The sequence below is a fragment of the Bos taurus genome, chromosome 8 (genome assembly GCF_002263795.3).
Source record: "Bos taurus isolate L1 Dominette 01449 registration number 42190680 breed Hereford chromosome 8, ARS-UCD2.0, whole genome shotgun sequence".
Classification (NCBI taxonomy): domain Eukaryota; kingdom Metazoa; phylum Chordata; class Mammalia; order Artiodactyla; family Bovidae; genus Bos; species Bos taurus.
The window spans coordinates 61,813,071-61,832,493 of NC_037335.1; the positions used below are offsets into that span (position 1 = coordinate 61,813,071).

The window sequence follows — 19,423 nt, forward strand, 5'->3', positions numbered from 1 at the left end:
TCAGCCTCGATATATTGCAATTTTTAATAGTTATTCTCCTATAATTGACATCTAATCTTACTGCATTGTGGTCTGAAAAGATGCTTGGAATTATGTCAATTTTTTGAATTTACCAAGGCTATCCTGGAGAAGGTTCCATGTGCACTTGAGAAAAAGGTGAAATTCATTGTTTTGGGGTGAAATGTCCTATAGATATCAATTAGGTCTAACCGGTCTATTGTATCATTTGAAGTTTGTGTTTCATTGTTAATTTTCTGTGTAGTTGATCTATCCATAGGTGTGAGTGGGGTGTTAAAGTCTCCCACTATTATTGTGTTATTATTAATTTTACCTTTCATACTTGTTAACATTTGTCTTACATATTGTGGTGCTCCTATGTTGGGTGTATATATATTTATAATTGTTATATCTTCTTCTTGGACTGATCCTTTGATCATTATGTAGTGTCCTTCTTTGTCTCTTTTCACACAGCCTTTGTTTTAAAGTCTATTTTATCTGAGTATTGCTACTCCTGTTTTCTTTTGGTCTCTATTTGCATGGAATAGCTTTTTTAATATTTAAAGTAAAACAAATAAAAACCATAAGGGTGAGCTATATCTTATAAATTTGTGAGAGTTCACTTTTGAGCCTATTGCCCAGAATGTTTTTTGAGTGTAGCTCTTTAACAACTTTCTCTTCTGTGGTAATTGTCTTTTAGACATTCTGTCTCTTCTAGGGTCATCTCATATCATTTATATTTCCCTTGAAAACCATCTAGTTATTAAGTTTTTCAAAGGTATTTATGTATTGTTAAGCAACATAATCTCTTGGAATTAAAAAATTTTTTTTTCTGTATCCATGGTTATTTCCCAGTGTCATGTATTATTTTGTATGGGTATTTATTGGATTGTGAAATTAACTTTATCAGTTGAGACAGTATTTTAAGAAATATAAAATTATATATTGTTTTAGGAAACTTTAATCTCAAGCATATATACTGTTTTTCTTGGTAACCTGATAATGTCTATCAAAGCACAAATGCATGTAAATTTTGACCTCGCAATTCAATATCTGGAAACTTAACCAAATATATAATTGCATATGTACAGAAATGATATTTGTACAACATAACTTGTTGCAATATTACAATAGAGAGATTGGCAATAACCCAAATGTCTATCAAGGGAAGACTACTTCTTAAATTAGAGTACATTCATACAGTGTAATACTCAGAGGCTGTCAAAAGGAATGAGGAGGCATTCTTTGTATTAATGTGAAAAGATAGTGATGAAGAAAGCTTGGTGTGGAACAATGTGTGTGGTGTACTATCCTTTGTGTTAAGAAGAGGATACATAAAATCTATATTTGTATTTGCTTGTTCAGGCATACAGAAACTCTGGAAAGACAGATATCTCAAGTGGGAAAACTGATTATGTATCAGTATGGGAACTGAGTGGATGGGGTTAGGGAAGAGGAGAGCGGAGACCTTTCACTGTATATCTTTTTTTATTTTTATGGTAAGAACACACTTAACATGAGATCTACCCTCTTAACAAATTTTTAAGTGCTCAATACAGTAACTGTATATCTTTTTCTTTTTTTAAATCTTGGGTTTGAATTATACAAATTCAGAATTACCTGTTCAAAAATTAGATATAAAATGCTAAGCAAAAAAAAAAAAATCCAGCACTCAGACGAGTGGGCACAATGTGATTAAAATGCTTCCATCTCCATGTAGTTCCTGATGCAGTCAAAACCAAGTTGTGCTGTCCAGGGATGCACACAGAGTTGAGGTGGGAGGGCAGCATCACAGAAAGTGTGTCTCTGACAGTGGGTCATAGTCACAGTTTGAGAAGCCTTACTTACATTTCCCAATCCTTATCTTTAACCACTGAAGAAATAAAGCCAGTCTGTGTATCACAAGACTGTGGGCTCTTTAGGGCAGAGGGCTGCTAAAGTTGTCCACTCTGTGCACCCTGAGCACCTGTGTGTGTTAATTTCAGATACAAATAAAGCCCTGGTTATTTGATCAGCGTGTCTTAAAATTGGCAAACATAGGAAGCATCACGGTGATCTGTTAGAATCCTCTTCCAAGCATTTTGGTTAGCTTCTTAAGAAAACTCTTCTTCTTTTTAGGTAAATGGAAGAGCTGGAGACCAGCTTATTCCAGACACGGAAAGCACACAGAATAGAACAAATGGTGGCAAGATGGCTCCGGCGCTCCCGGGACAGCTCGGCCCGGTAAGACTCCTGGGCTGGCAGAGATTTCTGTCTGTAAGGGTTCAGTGTTCCCGTGGGAGGAGGTTTTGCAGTCTTGGCAGCGCCTGGGGATCACTGTCTCCGGCTTGCTTTGTTCTTACATCCTGTGAGATGTAAGAACAAATGGGTCAGCAATTTTGTAAATGGGTCAGCATTTTTGCTGGAGTGCCTTTCTCTCTGTCCCTTTCCAGTTCCTCCCCTCTGCATCCTTCAACAGGCACTCACAGACATAGAGTCACTCACCCCAAACTCATGCCCACATTTATAGAGACACACATTCACACACAGAGACATATGTACACTCATACCCACATACTTGCAGCCATGTGCCTATATGCTCTGAAACACACACCCACACACACAGTTTTGAATACACACTCACACATGCTCACTGTTTCTGTCTGTTTCACACACACCCCTTGTCTTAGTACTTGATGTCAGGCAATCTGCTGTTTATACTCTTTCCCCGTCTTTGTTTCCAGCAGCTGTTCCTTCCTTGCAGTCCCTATTTCATTCTAAACAAAATGAAATGAAATCAAATACAGATCTGATTTGACTGCTACAAGAGAACTTAAAATATGTTCTGTTTGAAAGCGCTCATTTTCCATCTCAGATTTCCTGTCTGGCCCTGACATGGAGATGAAATATCACGTGTCAGGTGTTTCTGATACACATACTCTTCCAAAGGAACTGGGAACAGCTGTCCTGTTGCCGAGCAGTAAACTTGCTCAGAGCTGCACTGCCCTGTGTCCAAGTGCTCGGGTCCTCGCACACTGCAATAGGATGAGGTTGGGAGGACTAGCCCCATTTCACAGATGAAAACCTGAGGTTCAGGGAGTATCTCGTTCACAGCCATCCGCACCCGCTCTGCTCTGAAATGTTCGCTGGGTCGTCATCTCCTATAGGACGAGTTCAAACATTTTTGGTTGGATATTCAAGGCTCTCTATGATCAACCCACAATCTGTTACAGCTGTCTGTCTTACTCTTCTGCTTCATTCACATCATACTCCAGCTGAAATGACCTACTCGCTGTTCCCCGACCCAAGCACCCAACTTCCCCTTCCACCACCTAGACCTGGGTTCCTGTGCCACATCCCTTCCTCCCATCTCCATGTGTCTAGACCCCACTCACAGTTCAGGGTCTGGCTGAAATGCTGGGTCTTCCATGAAGTGTTCCACAGTCCACAGCCAGAATTCATCTCTCCCAAGGGGTCCCATAGTATTTAGTTTGTAGCATCAGCATTGTGCTTCTCCCGATGTGTTCAGCTTAAATTTGAGCACATCCCTTTTCTTTCTTCTGAGCTTCTATACAAGCTCAGTGGAAGGCAGGGAAAGTAGTCAGCCTCACCTCATAGCCCCGATTGAGTTCCAGGAGACTGCAAGGACTCAGGTAGTGCTTGGTGAATAAATGGGAAAAGTCCTAGGTACATTGTTTTCTGAAGTGGGTTCTGCAAAACCTAATTGTGGTGTGTGTGTGATGCAACCTATATCCGATTCCTACCCACCCACTCTTGGTAATTCATAGTGTGTTTTGGCACAGTAAAGGCTCTGAGAAGTCCTGCAGAAAAAGACCTGTGTAACTTTGACTTGGCCTTACCTGAATATTTTCCCACGTAACTCTCTAATATCTAGCTTCTCTCAGAGTGTAAATAAAAGGCAACATCTAGGAAGTTTTTTTTCCCTCATCTATTTTGAGATATGTTTCACATAACATAAAATTTACCCATTTAAAAATGTACAGATTTATTTAGTGTATATACAGTATATATTTAGTGTATATATAAAATTTTGCAACAATCTACCACAATCTAATTTTAGAATACTTTCGATGCCCCCAAAAGAAATCCCATACCCATTAACAGTCATTCCGTATTTGCCCCTCCCCCAGCTCTAGACAACCACTCATCTACTTTCTGTTTCTCTAGATTTGTCTGTTCTGGATATTTCCTGTGAATAGAATCATACAATATATTGTCTTTGTGACTGCCTTCTTTCACTTAGTGTAATGTGTTTGAGGTTCATCCATGTTATAATATGCATCGGTGTGCATTCCTTTTATTTAAAACCTTTTTATTTTGTGTTGGAGTATAGTGGATTAACAATGTTATAGTGGTTTCAGATGGAGAGCAAAGCAACTCAGCCATACCTATACATGTATCCATTCTCCCCCAAAACCCTTCCCACCTAGGCTGCCACATAGCGTTGAGTAGAGTTCCCTGTTAGTTATCCATCTTAAATATAGCAGTGTGTACCTGTCCATCCCACACTCCCTAACTATCTGTTCCCCCATCCTCCGCCCCCCGCCCACTGCTGCTGCAACTGTAAGTTCATTCTCTTAAGTCTGTCAGTGTGTTTCAGTTTTATAAATAAGTTCATTTGTATCATGTTTTTTTAGATTCCTCATATAAGGGATGTCATATGATGTTTCTACTTCTCTGTCTAACTTACTTCACTCAGTATGACAGTTTTTATTGTTGCTCAGTTGTGACCGATTCTGTGACCCTATGGACTGCAGCACTCCAGGCCTTACTGTCCTTCACTGTCTCCTGGAGCCTGCTCAAACTCATGTCTATTGAGTCCGTGATGCCATCTAACCATCTTGTCCTCTGTCGTCCCCTTCTCCTCCTGTCTTCAATCTTTCCCATCATCTGAGTCTTTTCTAATGACAATTTTAAGGTCCACATCCATATTGCTGCAAATGATATTATTTCATTCTTTGTGATGGCTGAGTAATATTCGATTGTAAATATGTACTGCCCCTCCTTTATGCAGTCCTCTGTTAATGAACATTTAGGTTACTTCCATATCTTGGCTGTTGTAAACAGTGTTTGCATTCCTTTTTATTGCCAAATAATATTCTATTATGGTGTATATTCTTTGTCCATCAGTTAATGTACACTTGAGTTGTTTCTACTTGGGAGCTATTGTGAATAATGCTACTATAAACGTTTCTTATTTGAACATATGTTTTCATTTCTCTTGGGTTTATACTTGGATTAGAATAGCTGGGTCATATAGCAGCTTGATGTTGAAGCTTTGGAGGAACTGCCAGGCTGTTTTCCAAAGCATTTCCACCACCAGGATATGAGGGTTCCAGTGTCTGCACACCTTTGGCAACAGTTATTATCTGCTATTTTTTATTATAAACATCCTAGTGGGTGTGAAGTGGTATCTCATTATGGTTTTGATCTGTATTTTCCTGATAGCTAATGATGTTGAGCATCTTTCCATGAATTTAGTAGGAAGTTTGTTTTCCAAGTGCTTTAGAAAGAGAAGAAAAAGAGGGAGTGATTCTTAGAAGTGTCCATGGAAGGCATTATTTCTGTGTTTCTAGGATAAATCACTGGAGAAGGCAATGGCACCCCACTCCAGTACTCTTGCCTGGAAAATCCCATGGACGGAGGAGCCTGGTAGGCTGCAGACCATGGGGTCGCGAAGAGTCAGACACGACTGAGCGACTTCACTTTCACTTTTCCCTTTCATGCATTGGAGAAGGAAATGGCAACCCACTCCAGTGTTCTTGCCTGGAGAATCCCAGGGACGGGGGAGCCTGGTGGGCTGCCGTCTATGGGGTCGCACAGAGTCGGACACGACTGAAGCGACTTAGCAGCAGCAGCAGGATAAATCACATGTAGTCTTATTGAAATTGTTTCTCATCTCTAATCCTGCAACCTTGATTCAAGCTGGGTTCTTCTGTCTTCAGATTAGTTGAAAATGGTCAAGAATTGAAAAGCATAATTTGTTTTCCTGAAGTAGAGTAAATGGTACCACCTTCCACAGAATTGCTTAACCAAGAGACCTGTGAGTCATCCTGAATTTTCCTCTCTCTCATACTCTGTATCTACCCCATCAGCAACTTTTGTCAGTTCATCCTCAAACGTATCTCCACTCTGTCCACCTCTCTGTCCCAAGAGGGCATTGCCATAGTCACTCACTCTTTCTCTGCTCCACCCTGAAGCCAGAGTGAGCTTTTCAAAATACACACTGCTCCTGTCCCACATGCTCGCTTCTGGCTCCACCCCATCCCAAACCATTCAGTGACCACCTGCCACCATGCCATAGCCTACAAGTCCCTTTACAATCTCGTCCTGATTTCATGTCTTCATCTTGTTCCTCCTACTTCCTTGCCACAGTTTATAACAATATATCCATTTGTTTGCTTGTTCTTTGCCTAACCCCCTACCTGCTTAATATATGACTCTTCTCCCCCAACCCTCCTGCCACATATAAGACCAAAGACCATAACTATCTTGTCTAAAAAGTATCTTTAGCCCTAGAAGAATGCATACATAGAATGAAGTAGATATTCAATAAATTTTTATTGATTAAGGGCTTTCACAGTCAGGGACTATATTACTTATTTTTATTTATTTAAAATATATCTAAATTTTGCATTGTTTCTTCTTCCAAATGGAATTTTTGATGATTAACAGTTTTAAAATGCATAAAAAGTTTTAAATAAACTCTGGAAATTCTACAGATAGAATAGAAAACCAATTAGATGTAGGATTTAGCATTTGAGTACTAACATTGGCTCTGCATTTCCTGATAGCCAGGTCAAGAAATGAAAAAAATACATTGAAGTGTTTTTTATAGTCCAGAGAAAAGGAAACAGAAATTAATCTGCAGTCACAAGTTTACATGCATCTTTTAACAATCCTGCTATCTTTTCAGACCTTTAAAAGTTTCTACTCATTTCAGCTGGTTGTACTTACTTAATTATAATTGCCATTTTTTCCATAAAGTTAAATTTTATCTCTAACACTAATTGAACTGTCTAGGAAGAAATTAGTCAAAAATAACAATTTCCATTTCCAAACATTATTAAACAAATTTATAATTTTTATGAACTTGGGTAATATTAGAGCTTTATAAGGCATCTTAAAATGGTTTTTTCTGGGGAAGAGTGTCAACTTTCAAAGTTACTTTGATTTCTTCAATTTTAAATGAGTGGACAATCCCTAGTCAAATTCAGATAGTGGCACTCAGTTTGAATGTCTGTGTGTGCGTGCTTGGGTAGGGTGGAAGCTTAGTGATACCAATAATTGTAGAAATGCAAAATTACTCAGATATTATTAAGATGACTGCTATTTTACCACTTAATTTCACATTCCAATATAAAAATAACATTTACAGTATCAGTGCTCTTTTAGAAATAGCTAACCCCCTCGAATAGTCTCTGTGGCATGTTTTGAATTTCTGTAAAAATAGTGTAATAGAAACCACTTAATAAAAGCTATAACATAGTGACATTACATTATAAACTAATTTTTAACCATTTTACTTTGTACTAAATTGTCATCTTCTTTACCACTTTCTATAACTAGGTAGGTGATAAACTGAGATGAGAAGGACATGTTATAGAATACTTTTTTGCTTAATTATACCATTTTTTGTCTCCTACAATTTTTGATTTTTATATAGTTAAATGATAATCTCTTGATGATTTCTTTGATTGGTTCAAAGCTTAGAAAATCCTTACCCAATAATTAATTAATTAATTTTCAATTTGATAGTTTAAGGTATTTTATATTTAAGTTTTTACTTTGGTGTTTATTTTAGTACAGGCTGTGAAATAAAGATCTAGCTTGGTTTTTTCCAAAGTAAGTAGTATTTGCATCACCATTAACTGTGAATAACCTTTCCTTTCTTCACTGACTTATGGTCTCATTTTATCATATATGAAATTGCTGTGTCTGTGGGTGAAAACTTGTATCTCTTCCTAGGCTAGCTATTCTGTTTAATTGATCTAACTGCCTTCTTTCACACACCTGTATTAAAACTATTTATATTTATTGTCTGTTAAACTAGACTTTTGTTCTCTTCATTTGCCATTTTATATTCTTATCTGCCTTTTCCATGTGAGCTTTAGAATAATTTTATTGTATGATTGAAACAATTTTGTGTAAGATTTACTGAATTCTCTTATGTGTAATCTAGAAATGTTGGTTTTATAGGTAAAAACTTAAAAAAATCTAAGGAGTTTGATGAATTTCATGTCTTCTTCTTGGTGCTTGGTTTTATAAACTTCAAAGCTTAAAAAGATTTCTTTCAATTTATATTTAATCTTAATATTAGTGTGTATTATATTAATCTAATGTGCACACATGTATGTTTAATAAATACACATATGCACACACACATGTACACACAGGCATATGTATTCACAAATGTGCAAACATGCATCATGGCATCTCTGTGTCAGAAGTCTTGGCTATTGATTTTCCCCTCCTTCTAAATTTGCTTGTTCATTATAACCATAGTCTGTTTACTAGTTATAGGAATGGTATTTTTGACCTTTCTAATACTCCTAATGGTGTAGAAAGACCATTTCAGGTACCAGTTTTTTATTGCTATTTGACCATGGGCAAAAGGGAAAGATTTTAAGAGAACAGGTTAGAAAGTTCCTGTGCTGTGTCTGTAGGGTCACCCTTGTCTTCTGAACCTCCTTTTTAAAGTAGCAATGGAATACTTTCTCCTCTCAGCTGTAAGCTTTTGCCATATAGCACTGTACACACAATATATACATTCAGTGGTCTCTAGAAACTATCACAGCCACAAGCCTAGTCCTGGGATTATGACTACAAGATAAATTTCTTTCTGGAACAGGCCACTCCCTCTATTTCTTCTTTCTTTGAATAAACTTTAGATTAAAAATCCAGTTTATACCAGACGTTCACTTTTAAAATCACTCAAGCTGAACATAATACAGTGTTTAAACACAGATTCAAAATAGTTTCTCCACATCCTGCTGGAAGTCAGAGGTGAATTCTTTGTTGTTACAAGATAGGGGCAAATATATTTCACAGCCTATTAGAGAGCAGATAAAATGCCAGAGAATATTTGAAGCCTAATCTGTCTCCATCTGGTATTTTTTTTCTTCTCGGGGTTATTGATCAACTCAATGTGAACTTATAACCCATAAAATACAGAATGAAGCTATTTTCATGATAAATTTAACATGTGTTTTCCAGTTCTACCTTAGGATCCAGTTATCTGATAAGATTTCTATTAGTGTCGCCAGGTCTTATGCTGTTCCTATGTAAAACCACAGGAATGATCTCAGATTTATGATTTAAAACCATTACAGAGGCAGCAGACAGAGGCTTTTGGATTGTCAGCGTTTAGTTTGATGTTTATAAGATTCTTCAGAGGAGGAAATTTTGCTGCAGAGATCATTTCCTTCAGTTCCCTGTCGAACATTCTTTTCGAGGAGAGACTATAGCTTCGTCCTGTTTTTAAGCAATCCCTTTCCAAACAAAAGCCTAGATGTGGCCTTCAGGGAAAATGTCAAATCCAGACTTTGGGCCAAAGCTCCTGACACTGCCCAGGGATTAATCAACACAGTGGGGCCTTGTTTGTCTACCATTGTTGGGGAGCACACCCTTTCAAATGGAAAAGTCAGATAAATGAAGACTACTCACTTGAAAAGCATCCAAACGAATTCTGTTCTAACCACGTGGTAGGGTTTGTATTTTTCTTTAGTCTTGTAAACATTTATTAAGCCTTACTGTATGCCTAGCATTGAATTCAGCACATGGGGGCAAGAAAGACATGATTGTACTATATGAGCTATTGTCTAGAAAGGACAAGAGACTTCACACTGGTCATTACAAATATGATAAGTTTCAAAAATTGATGTATAGATTTTGTGTACAGGTTCAGCAGAGGGAGAGGGATATTTCCACCAAAAACAGAAGATTGAGTAGGAGCTGTGCAGGTGAAGTATATGGTGGGGTGTTTTGAGAGCTGTGTCAAGGGCTAGGGGATATTCTAGGCAGAAGGAAGACCTTGTGTGTTTGAGGAACTCCAAAGGGACTTGTCTGGCTAAAACAAAAATACTGAGAGAGTGAATGGCTTGGTTGTAGAGGCTTCAGTGGCGAGCAGGGGCTGTATTAAGCCATACTAAGGTTTTTGGATTAAGTCATTCGGTCAGGGCAGACATATGAGCAGGATTGCACTTATTAATATAATATCAATCTACTTGCTGGATGGAGAATCATTTAGGTGAGACAAGAATGAAAAGTGGGGAGGGACTTCCCTGGTGGTCCAGTGGCTAAAACTTTATGCTTGCAATTCAGGGGGCCTGGATTCAATCACCGATCAGTGAACTAGATCCCACATGCTGCAACTAAGAGTTCGCATGCCACATCTAAATGATTCTGCATGCCACAACGAAGACCTGGCACAGCCAAATAAATAGATATATTTTTTAAAAAAAGAACGAAAAGTGGTAAGACCAGCCAGGAGACACTTAGAGAAATCTGTCTGTAGGACAGGTGACAAGGTCCTGAAATAGAATGGTGTCATGGAGACAGAGAGAAATGGACATCTTTAGAGAGTTTTGAAGTCATGACTGATAGGATACTAGGGGTGAGAGCAGGGTAAAGTCAAAGATTACTTCCAGGAGTGTGTCTTTAGCAACTGATCACTGTTCTCCGGATACTATTTATTGAGCTCTGGGATATGGAGAAGATGGGTCCTGATTAGGACTCATAGTCAAAAGGCTGCGCTGTATATCAAATTAAGCAAACTTACAGGACAAATGACAAACATTGAAGTCTGTCATATTCAAATTTACTGCTATTTATTAGTGGCTATATATACATTTCCACCTTTGCTAATCATATTAGGTGTACTATTTTGTATCATGCTCTCTATATTCAGTATTTTGCTCATATATTCACCTAATAAATAGAGATGCTTTCTGTGGGCAAAGTTCTTCACTTGATATAGAGAGAAATACAGAGGTGGGTAAAAAATGGTTCCTGAATTCTGAGAATTTGCAGTCTATGCGGGGTGATGATATATGGAATCAAATAGCTGTCACTGACAGTTGAGGTGCTCAAGGCCAGAAGGGCTCAGAGATGAGTGAACCTGTGTCTAGCTAGGAAATCAGAGGAGCATTTTTGGAAGAGGTGGCATTTGAGCTGGATTTTGATTGGCCTCACAGTTTCCTGTGAGGCAGCTGCATGAACTGAAGCCCAGATGTAAAACTGGTGCAGCAGGAAAGGTTAGGCTGGAGAGAAGGCCTGGGAAGGAGAGTGGGTGGAGAATGTTGGCTGGGACCTGAGACCTAAAGACAAAAGACCAAGAGGGTAAGGTTGAGGAGTTTAACTTTTATCCTGTGGGTGATGGGGAGTTGTAGGGGCAGAATAATCCACACAAGGGGGTTTGGGCAGTTTGGAAGAGTATTTTCTAAGCTATATTTCCATGTATGTCTAAGTTTCACAGGCTTGTGGCCCTTCATTTTTGTAGAGTCTTGGGGCAATTCCTTACCATGCTTGATCTATTCTCTGTTGGATGGTTCAGTTTTTTCAACTATTATAAATAAAGCTATGGTAAATATTTTTGAATACACAATTGCCAGGGTGTTTTGAGCTCACACTCTGTTCTAGGGCTTTATGATACAAGGGAATGTTTGTCTTCTAGGAACTCATAGTCTAGTGCAAACAGTGTTTTATATTTTAGGGGGATGCATATTACTTTGAGGAATGTTATTCCAAATGGTAACAGAAGGTCAAAGAAAATGATCAAATTTTAAATTCATATTATAATTTCCCTGATGACTTTCCAAAGAGAGTAAGCAGCCAATTTATATGGTCCCCCTTAAATCCCAGGGCCCACACATGTTGGACTTTATTATTTTTATTCCTACGTGGTGATTTAGTGACATGTAATAGTTCTCTGTAGTCCATTCAGTTGTTCTTCTTTAATCACCAGAGTTGTACATTTTCTGTTATTTACCAGCTTTATTTCTTCATGTGCGAGTTTTCCACTCACTTGCTTTGAGGATGTGAAGTATGGGTATTTACTGCATGTTTTTATGTCCATTCTGCATATATTTTTAGTGTAAGCTTTTTCCCTCCAGGATTTTATAAGTTGATTTACTTATTTACAACAGCTCTATCTATATGTTGCATACCATGCAATTCACTCACTTAATATGTACAACTCACTGATTTTTAGTGTTTTCACAGGGATGTAAGACCACCACCACAATAAATTTTGGAAAATTTCATCACCCCAACAAGAAACTCTGAATGTATTAGCAGTCACTCTCTATTTCCTTTCTAAACCCTCCTTCCCCAGCCCTAGGCTATCACTAATCTACCTTCTGTCTCTATAGATTTATTTAGTCTGGACGTAGCACATGAATGGAATCATACGGTATGTGGTCTTTTGGACTGACTTCTTTCATTTCGTATGACGTGTTCAAGGTTTATCCATGCTATAGTACATATCAGTATTTCATCCCTTTGTATTCCCGAATAATACTCTGCTATAGAATATTGTTTTTGTCATTAGTTGAGGTACACTTAGATTGGTTCCACTCTGGAGCTATTATAAGTAATGTTGTTATGAACACTTGCGTGCAAATTTTGTGCGGACCTATGCTTTTCAGTTTTCTTGGCTGTATGCCTAGGAGTGGAATTGCTGGGTCTTCGGTGTTTAGTCTGTTAAGACTGCAAGTCTGCAAGACTATATGAGGGTTTCGTTTTTCTCCACATCTTAGTCAGCACTTGATCTATCTTTTTGATGATAGCCATTCTAGTGGGTGTGAAGTGGTATGTCCCTGTGCTTTTGATTTGTATTTCCATAACTGCTAATAATCTTTTCATGTCCTTATTGACTGTGTATTTTCTTTGGTGAAATGTCTATTCAAATCCTTCACCCAATTTTTATTTGGGTTATTTGTCTTTTTTGTTTAACTGTATTATAAAAATTCTTTATATATTCTAGATACCAGGTCCTTATCTGACTCTTTTTAACCTCATGGACTGTAGCCCGCCAGACTTCCCATGGAATTCTCCAGGCAAGAAGACTGGAGTGGGTAGTCAGTGCCTTCACCAGCCGATCTTCCCAACCCAGGGATTGAAGCTGTCTCCTGCATCACAGACAGTTTCTTTTACTGTCTGAGCCACCGGGTTTGCAAATATTTTCTCCTATTTTGGGCATTGCCTTTTCACTTTTTCATTGGTGTCCTTTGAAGCACAAAATTTTCAATTGTGAAGTTCAGTTTATTTATGTTTTCATTTGTTGCTTGTGCTTTTAGTGTCATATCTAAAATGACACTGAAGTCACAAAGGAATATTCTTATATTTTCTACTAAGAGTTGTATAATTTTAGCTCTCGTATTTAGATCTGTGATCCCTTTTGAGTTAATTTTTGTTTATAAGAAGTTAAAATTTTTTCACTTAAATTTCTCTTTGTGCTTTTCTATGTAGTTATCCAATTTTTTATTTATTTGAATTTATGTATTGGTTATTGAAATTTCACATTCAAACCATCCCCCTTATATCTTATGCCTATCTTTAATTCTTCAATCCTTAGAAATGTATCTCCTCTCCAGAGCTGGCACAAAGGGTCCGCATTTATTTCCAGTTCTTGTAATTCTCTCTTTTGACCTTTTTGAAATTTAGTACTTTGTATAATGCTTAGTACCACAGTGTGATGATTTTGTCACCATGTTGAATTATTTCTGGCTGCTGCTGCTGCTGCTAAGTCGCTTCAGTCGTGTCCGACTCTGTGCGACCCCATAGACGGCAGCCCACCAGGCTTCCCCGTCCCTGGGATTCTCCAGGCCAGAACACTGGAGTGGGTTGCCATTTCCTTCTCCAATGCATGAAAGTGAAAAGCAAAAGTGAAGTTGCTCAGTCGTATCCAACTCCAGCGACCCCATGGACCACAGCCTACCAAGCTCCTCCGCCCATGGCATTTTCCAGGCAAAAGTACTGGAGTGGGGTGTCATTGCCTTCTCCATATTTCTGGCTAGCCACATAATATTTTAAAAGACTTTCTGGAATTTCTATTCACTTTCATTGGTAAAGACCAGGCAGTTTTGATCATTGCTGGCCTCTGATAGGAGCATAAAAATAAATTAGCTCACTGCCTGGTACATAGTTAGTGCTCAATGGATGTTGCAAGTGATTATTGTTGTTGTTACTGCTACTCTTACTGTCATCAATTTATTAGATTTTTTTTTTTTAATCTGGAAGGATTTTGAACCAGTGTTCCATCAAGTTTATATTTTCATCCAGTACTTATGTTCATTGTTGAATCTGTAATCTTCCCAACCAGGACTCCAGCATCAGTATTATTTGTGTCTTCTGTTATTACATCAACTTTTTAAGAAAACCTAGTTCCTGATACACATTCAGCTGTTCTGTCTTTAATGGATTATAGGATGGTTTTTGTGGCTGTGTTTTATGTATTTATCCTGCAACTCCACTAAACTTATTTTTTAAGTACTAGCAATTCTTTTTTGTGGATCATTTTCTCAGTGTACATTGTCATTTGTTTGAGAAAAAAAAAAAGGTATGCTTATTACTCCTCTTATCATTTTTCTTTCTCCAATAACTATTCCAGGCATTTCTCCTGCCACTTAAATAGGAGTAGTGTCTAGGGTGTCCTTCCTGTTGCTTTTTCAAAGGAACACAAATGTTGATTTTTGTTTTTCAGTGTACTATATTATTTATTTTATTTAGAGAGGCCCTTTCAAAGCTTTAAAGTTTTTTTTTTTTTTTAATCAGGAATACCTATGGTTTTATTCAGTATAAATTATCAGAGTTTTCTGTCTCTTCTCTCTTGTTAAGTCTGGCTTCTAATACTTCTCAGTACTCCCCATGTGCTTGCCTGGGAGAAATCCTTTCTTTGTTCCTAAGGGAACTCCTTTATGGGTTATCTGCATAATATGGCTTTGTGCTTGGACTTGTCACATGCATGTTGGTTCTTTGAGGCAGTTTTGAAAAATATATTTCCTGGTCCTTGTTGAAACTTGAGATTATTATAAATGACAGAGAGGTGATTTTCAGATAAGTGAGGTCCTATTGCATTAGGAAGAGTTCCTGACAGTATTTGGTAAATGGATGAGAATAAATGAAAAACCTTAACTGCAGAGCCCCAAGGAAGCTGTTACTCCTCCACATTTCTGTTGTGTATAATGACAATAAACACCTTATCTCTCACTATATGACCTTCCACAGAAAGAACCACTGACCCTTAGAAAGACAAAAGCCATTTGTCACAAATAAAAAGTAGCTCGTAAATTCCCTTTGTGATATTGAGAGATAGAAGATACAACTTTCAACTTATCTGCTTTTAGATATACTGAAAACACACGTATTTTTAACAATTAATATAGAGGGAGTCTGTGTTCTCTGGGATTTTATATTGGAATCCTCATAGATACAAAGTTGAAGGGGAAGCAGCATTCATCATAAAGCAAAAAAAGAAAAAATCACCAAAGAAACAATTCACCTATAAAAAATTAGTCATCATCAGACATCCAAACTGAGCAACTGCTTGCTCCTACTCACAGTCCATGTTTTTCCTCTTTTGTACCTCTACTGAAGCAGTGCCCCCTGCCTGGGTTGCCTGTCTGTCCATCCATCCATCCATCCATCCATCCATCCATCCATGGATCTATCGATCTATCCATCCATGCATCCATCCGCTCAGCAGCAGTTACTGAATATCTTCCTCGTGCCAGGATTTGGTTTGGGTAGATATACCCTTGAAATCTCTCAGATGCCATTTCTTCCAGGTAGCAAATACTTGCCTGATTCCTTCTCCCCTAGCTCCACAAAGTTAAAACTGCTCTGCCTCTTCTTTGCACACTCACAGCACTTTGTGACTTGTCTTTCAGAGCATGGTGCTGTGTCCTGCTGTTTTATTTGCTGGTGTTTGTGTCTTCTCTCTTTTGAGAGGAGAGTTAGTGTCCACTCAGCTCTCCATCTTCCTTCTCCAGGATGTTTGGGGCTGACCTGGTTTGTGCCACCCACTAGACTCCCCTTGCTGTCTCTTTTACATACTGCTTCTCTTCCAGGGCTAAAGTTGCCACAGCTGATGGGCCCCCCGGGGTCCCAACCCAGACCATCATCCCTGTGAAATACACAGTAAAAATAGACAAAGACACCCTCCTCCAGGACTATGGATTTCACATCTCCGAGAGCCTTCCCCTCACAGTGGTGTCCGTCACAGCAGGTAGGGGCTGATTGGGAAACAAGAAAGGACTTGGGCTTCTTGTGGGGGATTATCCCCGGCTCTCTTCCCATATCTCTGTGCTGTAACATAATGCAGAAAAGGCATTTGTGCCCAGGAAGTTAGAAAGGGCACATCTAATTTTGACCTAATTCTGCCTGGGGCTTTGCACTTTTCTATGATACAGGGAAGAGGAGCCCCAGTGCAGTTGCTGATCTGCATTGCAGGTCCACTGGCCTCAGCTGAGGCTTTGCCCATCCGTGGCCCCCTGGCCAGTCTCAGGAACAGTGACAGTTTTGGGATCAGCAGGCCCTCTTCTCTGAATCCTGCATGCTCTGAGCTGGGGAGAATTTCTTGTCAGACAGTAATAGAAATTATTGATTTGTTTTCACTTGAGTCTCTGTAAAATATAGGCTGTATCGGGGAAGAGGAGCAGGCTGGGAATGTCTAGTGTTTGTTTTCATTCTTCAGTTATATATTGATGTGAGATCTGGGACCAGTTAAAATCTATTAATCTGAATTTACACACACACACACCCCGCACCCCCACATTTCTTTAGAGATGAATGTAGTAGATTTGTTGGCTGGCTCTGTTGATTCAGGGGATTTCTTCTGCTAGTCCTCTTTCCTTGGACAGTTTCCTAACATCCCTTGAAGGTGATGGATGGTAGGTATCCAATTTTGTTATCCAAGATTTGTAAACAGGGAAACTGAGATCCAGGTGAGCCCAAGTCTGGTAGGGGTGGGGATAGCTGGTGCCCCGGAGACTGGATCAGGCTGCCATTCAGCTGAGTGGCTATGACACACTGGGTCTGGGCCCTCCTGGCATGAGCACCAGGTATTTCTTTTCTCTCCAACAGGGGGCTCTGCTCATGGTAAACTTTTCCCTGGTGATCAGATCCTCCAGATGAATGATGAGCCTGCCGAAGACCTTTCCTGTGAACGAGCAGTCAATATTCTGAGGTACTAAATTGGCTTCCATCATCCATAGAGTTGCACAGGTTATTACAGAGCAAGAATGAGTGACAGAAAGGGCATAGCTGATCCTCTGTGATTTAAGTAAGGTCCAGGCTCCTTTAAAGCAGCAACAGTAGCCTCGTTTTCGAATTTCATCTCGGTTCCTCTCTGCTCCCTTTCACCTGCCTATAAATGGGATTAGGAGGAATGGGTCCTATATTCATCAGCCCCCTGCAATGCCCAAAACACTGTGCTAGGTGCTGTGGGGAATGTAATTATGAGTGATACATAGGCCCTGCCCCTTAAGGATGTACAATATAGTGTTGTTAAAGATTCCCTGAAGAAGGAAATGACTCCCCACTCCAATATTCTTGCCTGGAGAATTCCATGGACAGAGGAGCCTTGTGGGCTACAGTCTGTGGGGGTCACAAAAAGTTGGACATGACTAAGCAACTAACACTTTTATCCCTATGGATGTGTAGGGCTGTTGTAGCATATGGCAAAGATTGGACTAAATCGATACCAAATCTACTTGTTGTTCTTTAATACTTTTAATATCTCTTCCTAAATCTTCTTGGTAAAGCCTGCTTGATATATATGTAGTTCCATTGATACAGCACTCACCACCTTCTACCTGGTGTCATGGTGATCTTTGTGAATGCCTCACTTTCTGCCTTGACTGATCACCTTGAGACCAGACATATAGCAGGTGCTCAATGAAACAAGTGAATGTGGTTGGCACTGACAGCTGGTAACCCTCATCTTAAGACAGAGGAAATCAGTGACAGGAGTGAGGAGGCCTGATGGACGTTCTATAGGTCGATGCGGGCTTTGTCTTTTAAAACTTCCACCCAACTCGTTTGAATGACTTTAATATAAATAAAGGGAAATGAGAAATAGAGCTAGAGCAAAGCCACCTTGAAGATACTTCAAGTTTGTACTTGAGTTTGCGCCTTTTGGTGAGTGGTGGTTTTCCTTTCTGAGGGCCTGTCGTGTGCAGCACACACTGAGTAACAGGCAATAATAGCAAAGTCAGAGAAAGAAAATGGAAATGCAGATGCAGTCTCTACCCTCAGGAAGCCCACAGTCTCACTGTAGAGAAACACACACACACAGGGTAAGATTTACAGAGATTCCATCAAAGTATAGAAAATAGGACTGCCAGGCTAAGGTGATTGGGTGGGGCAGCCAGGAAAAGGATTTGATGATTTCAGTTTTAAAAATGAAATATGGTTATGGAAATCGTGAAGTTTGCTTTCCCAATTATTGGGTGATTTTCTCAAAGAATTTCTCAAGTCCAGCAAATGGGTTTTACATTTTCAGTGCCACTAATATCTCTGCCAAGTTAGATTGAAGTCTGACTAATAAATGAAAAAGTATTCACAATTTAAAACAGTAGACTAGAATTTGGATGTTTAGGTAACATTGAACTCAGATCGATTCACTGGGCAAGGAACCCTCTAGGGGAAGGGACTCCACTCCCCAATACTTAGGCTCATAGTGCAGATATAAGTCATATAAACCCCACTGAGATGGAGGGCAGACAGTGCATCCGGAGAACTAGGGGAGGACTTCCCCGGTGGTCCATCGGTTGAAAGTCCGCCTTACAATGTAGGGGACATGAATTTGATCCTGATCAGGGAAGATCCCACGTGTCACAGAGTGGCTAAGCCCACTCTGAGCCTGCGCACTAGATCCTTTGTGCCACAGCTACTGAAGCCTGTGTGCCTAGAGCCCGTGCTCAGCAACAAGAGAAGCCATCGCAATGAGAAGCCCACGCACTGCAACTGGAGAGTATTCCTCTCACACCGCAACTAGAGAAAGCCCATGGGCAGCAATGAAGATCCAGCATAGCCAGAAATAATAAATAAGTTAATTAATTAATTAAAAAAAGAGAGCAAAACAGGGGAAAGGGGTCGTAAACGCTGGAGAGTCCTCCACCTTGTGAGGAAGTTGTGGTTTGACAAAATATAGAAGAGTCCAGAAGTATTTCAGCTGACCAAATTCTACCTTAAATGCTGGGCAGAATTTGTGCCTCAAAGATGGAGGTGAAGGGCAGACCAAGTTAAAGTGATCAGGAGGAGCCATTGGCTGGGGAGTTGGGGGTGCTGAATGGTTCAGTTTGTCTAAGGCACCGGATGCCTAGACAAAGTTCTGACAAGTGAGTCCAGAGGATGATGGAGGGTCTTGGTGCTGACACAGCAAGTTATTCTCCTTCTGGCAGGAGGAGCCACCGAATACTGC

General features: G+C 39.4%; 1 protein-coding gene across 3 annotated transcripts in view; it reads left to right on the top strand.

Moving 5' to 3' along the window:
• The window catches only part of FRMPD1 (FERM and PDZ domain containing 1), a 109,053-nt gene that overhangs the window by 57,095 nt on the left and 32,535 nt on the right, over window positions 1-19,423 (top strand). For 2 of the 3 annotated variants that reach the window (XM_005210184.5, XM_010807991.4), the window contains exons 2-4: window positions 2,116-2,220; window positions 16,068-16,225; window positions 17,083-17,185. In XM_005210184.5, the coding sequence (XP_005210241.1) occupies window positions 2,120-2,220; window positions 16,068-16,225; window positions 17,083-17,185 (362 nt within the window). In that variant the 5' untranslated portion in view covers window positions 2,116-2,119. Of the gene's footprint in view, window positions 1-1,474; window positions 2,221-16,067; window positions 16,226-17,082; window positions 17,186-19,423 lie in introns of those variants that run through there. The other variant, XM_010807992.4, reaches the window with a different exon arrangement.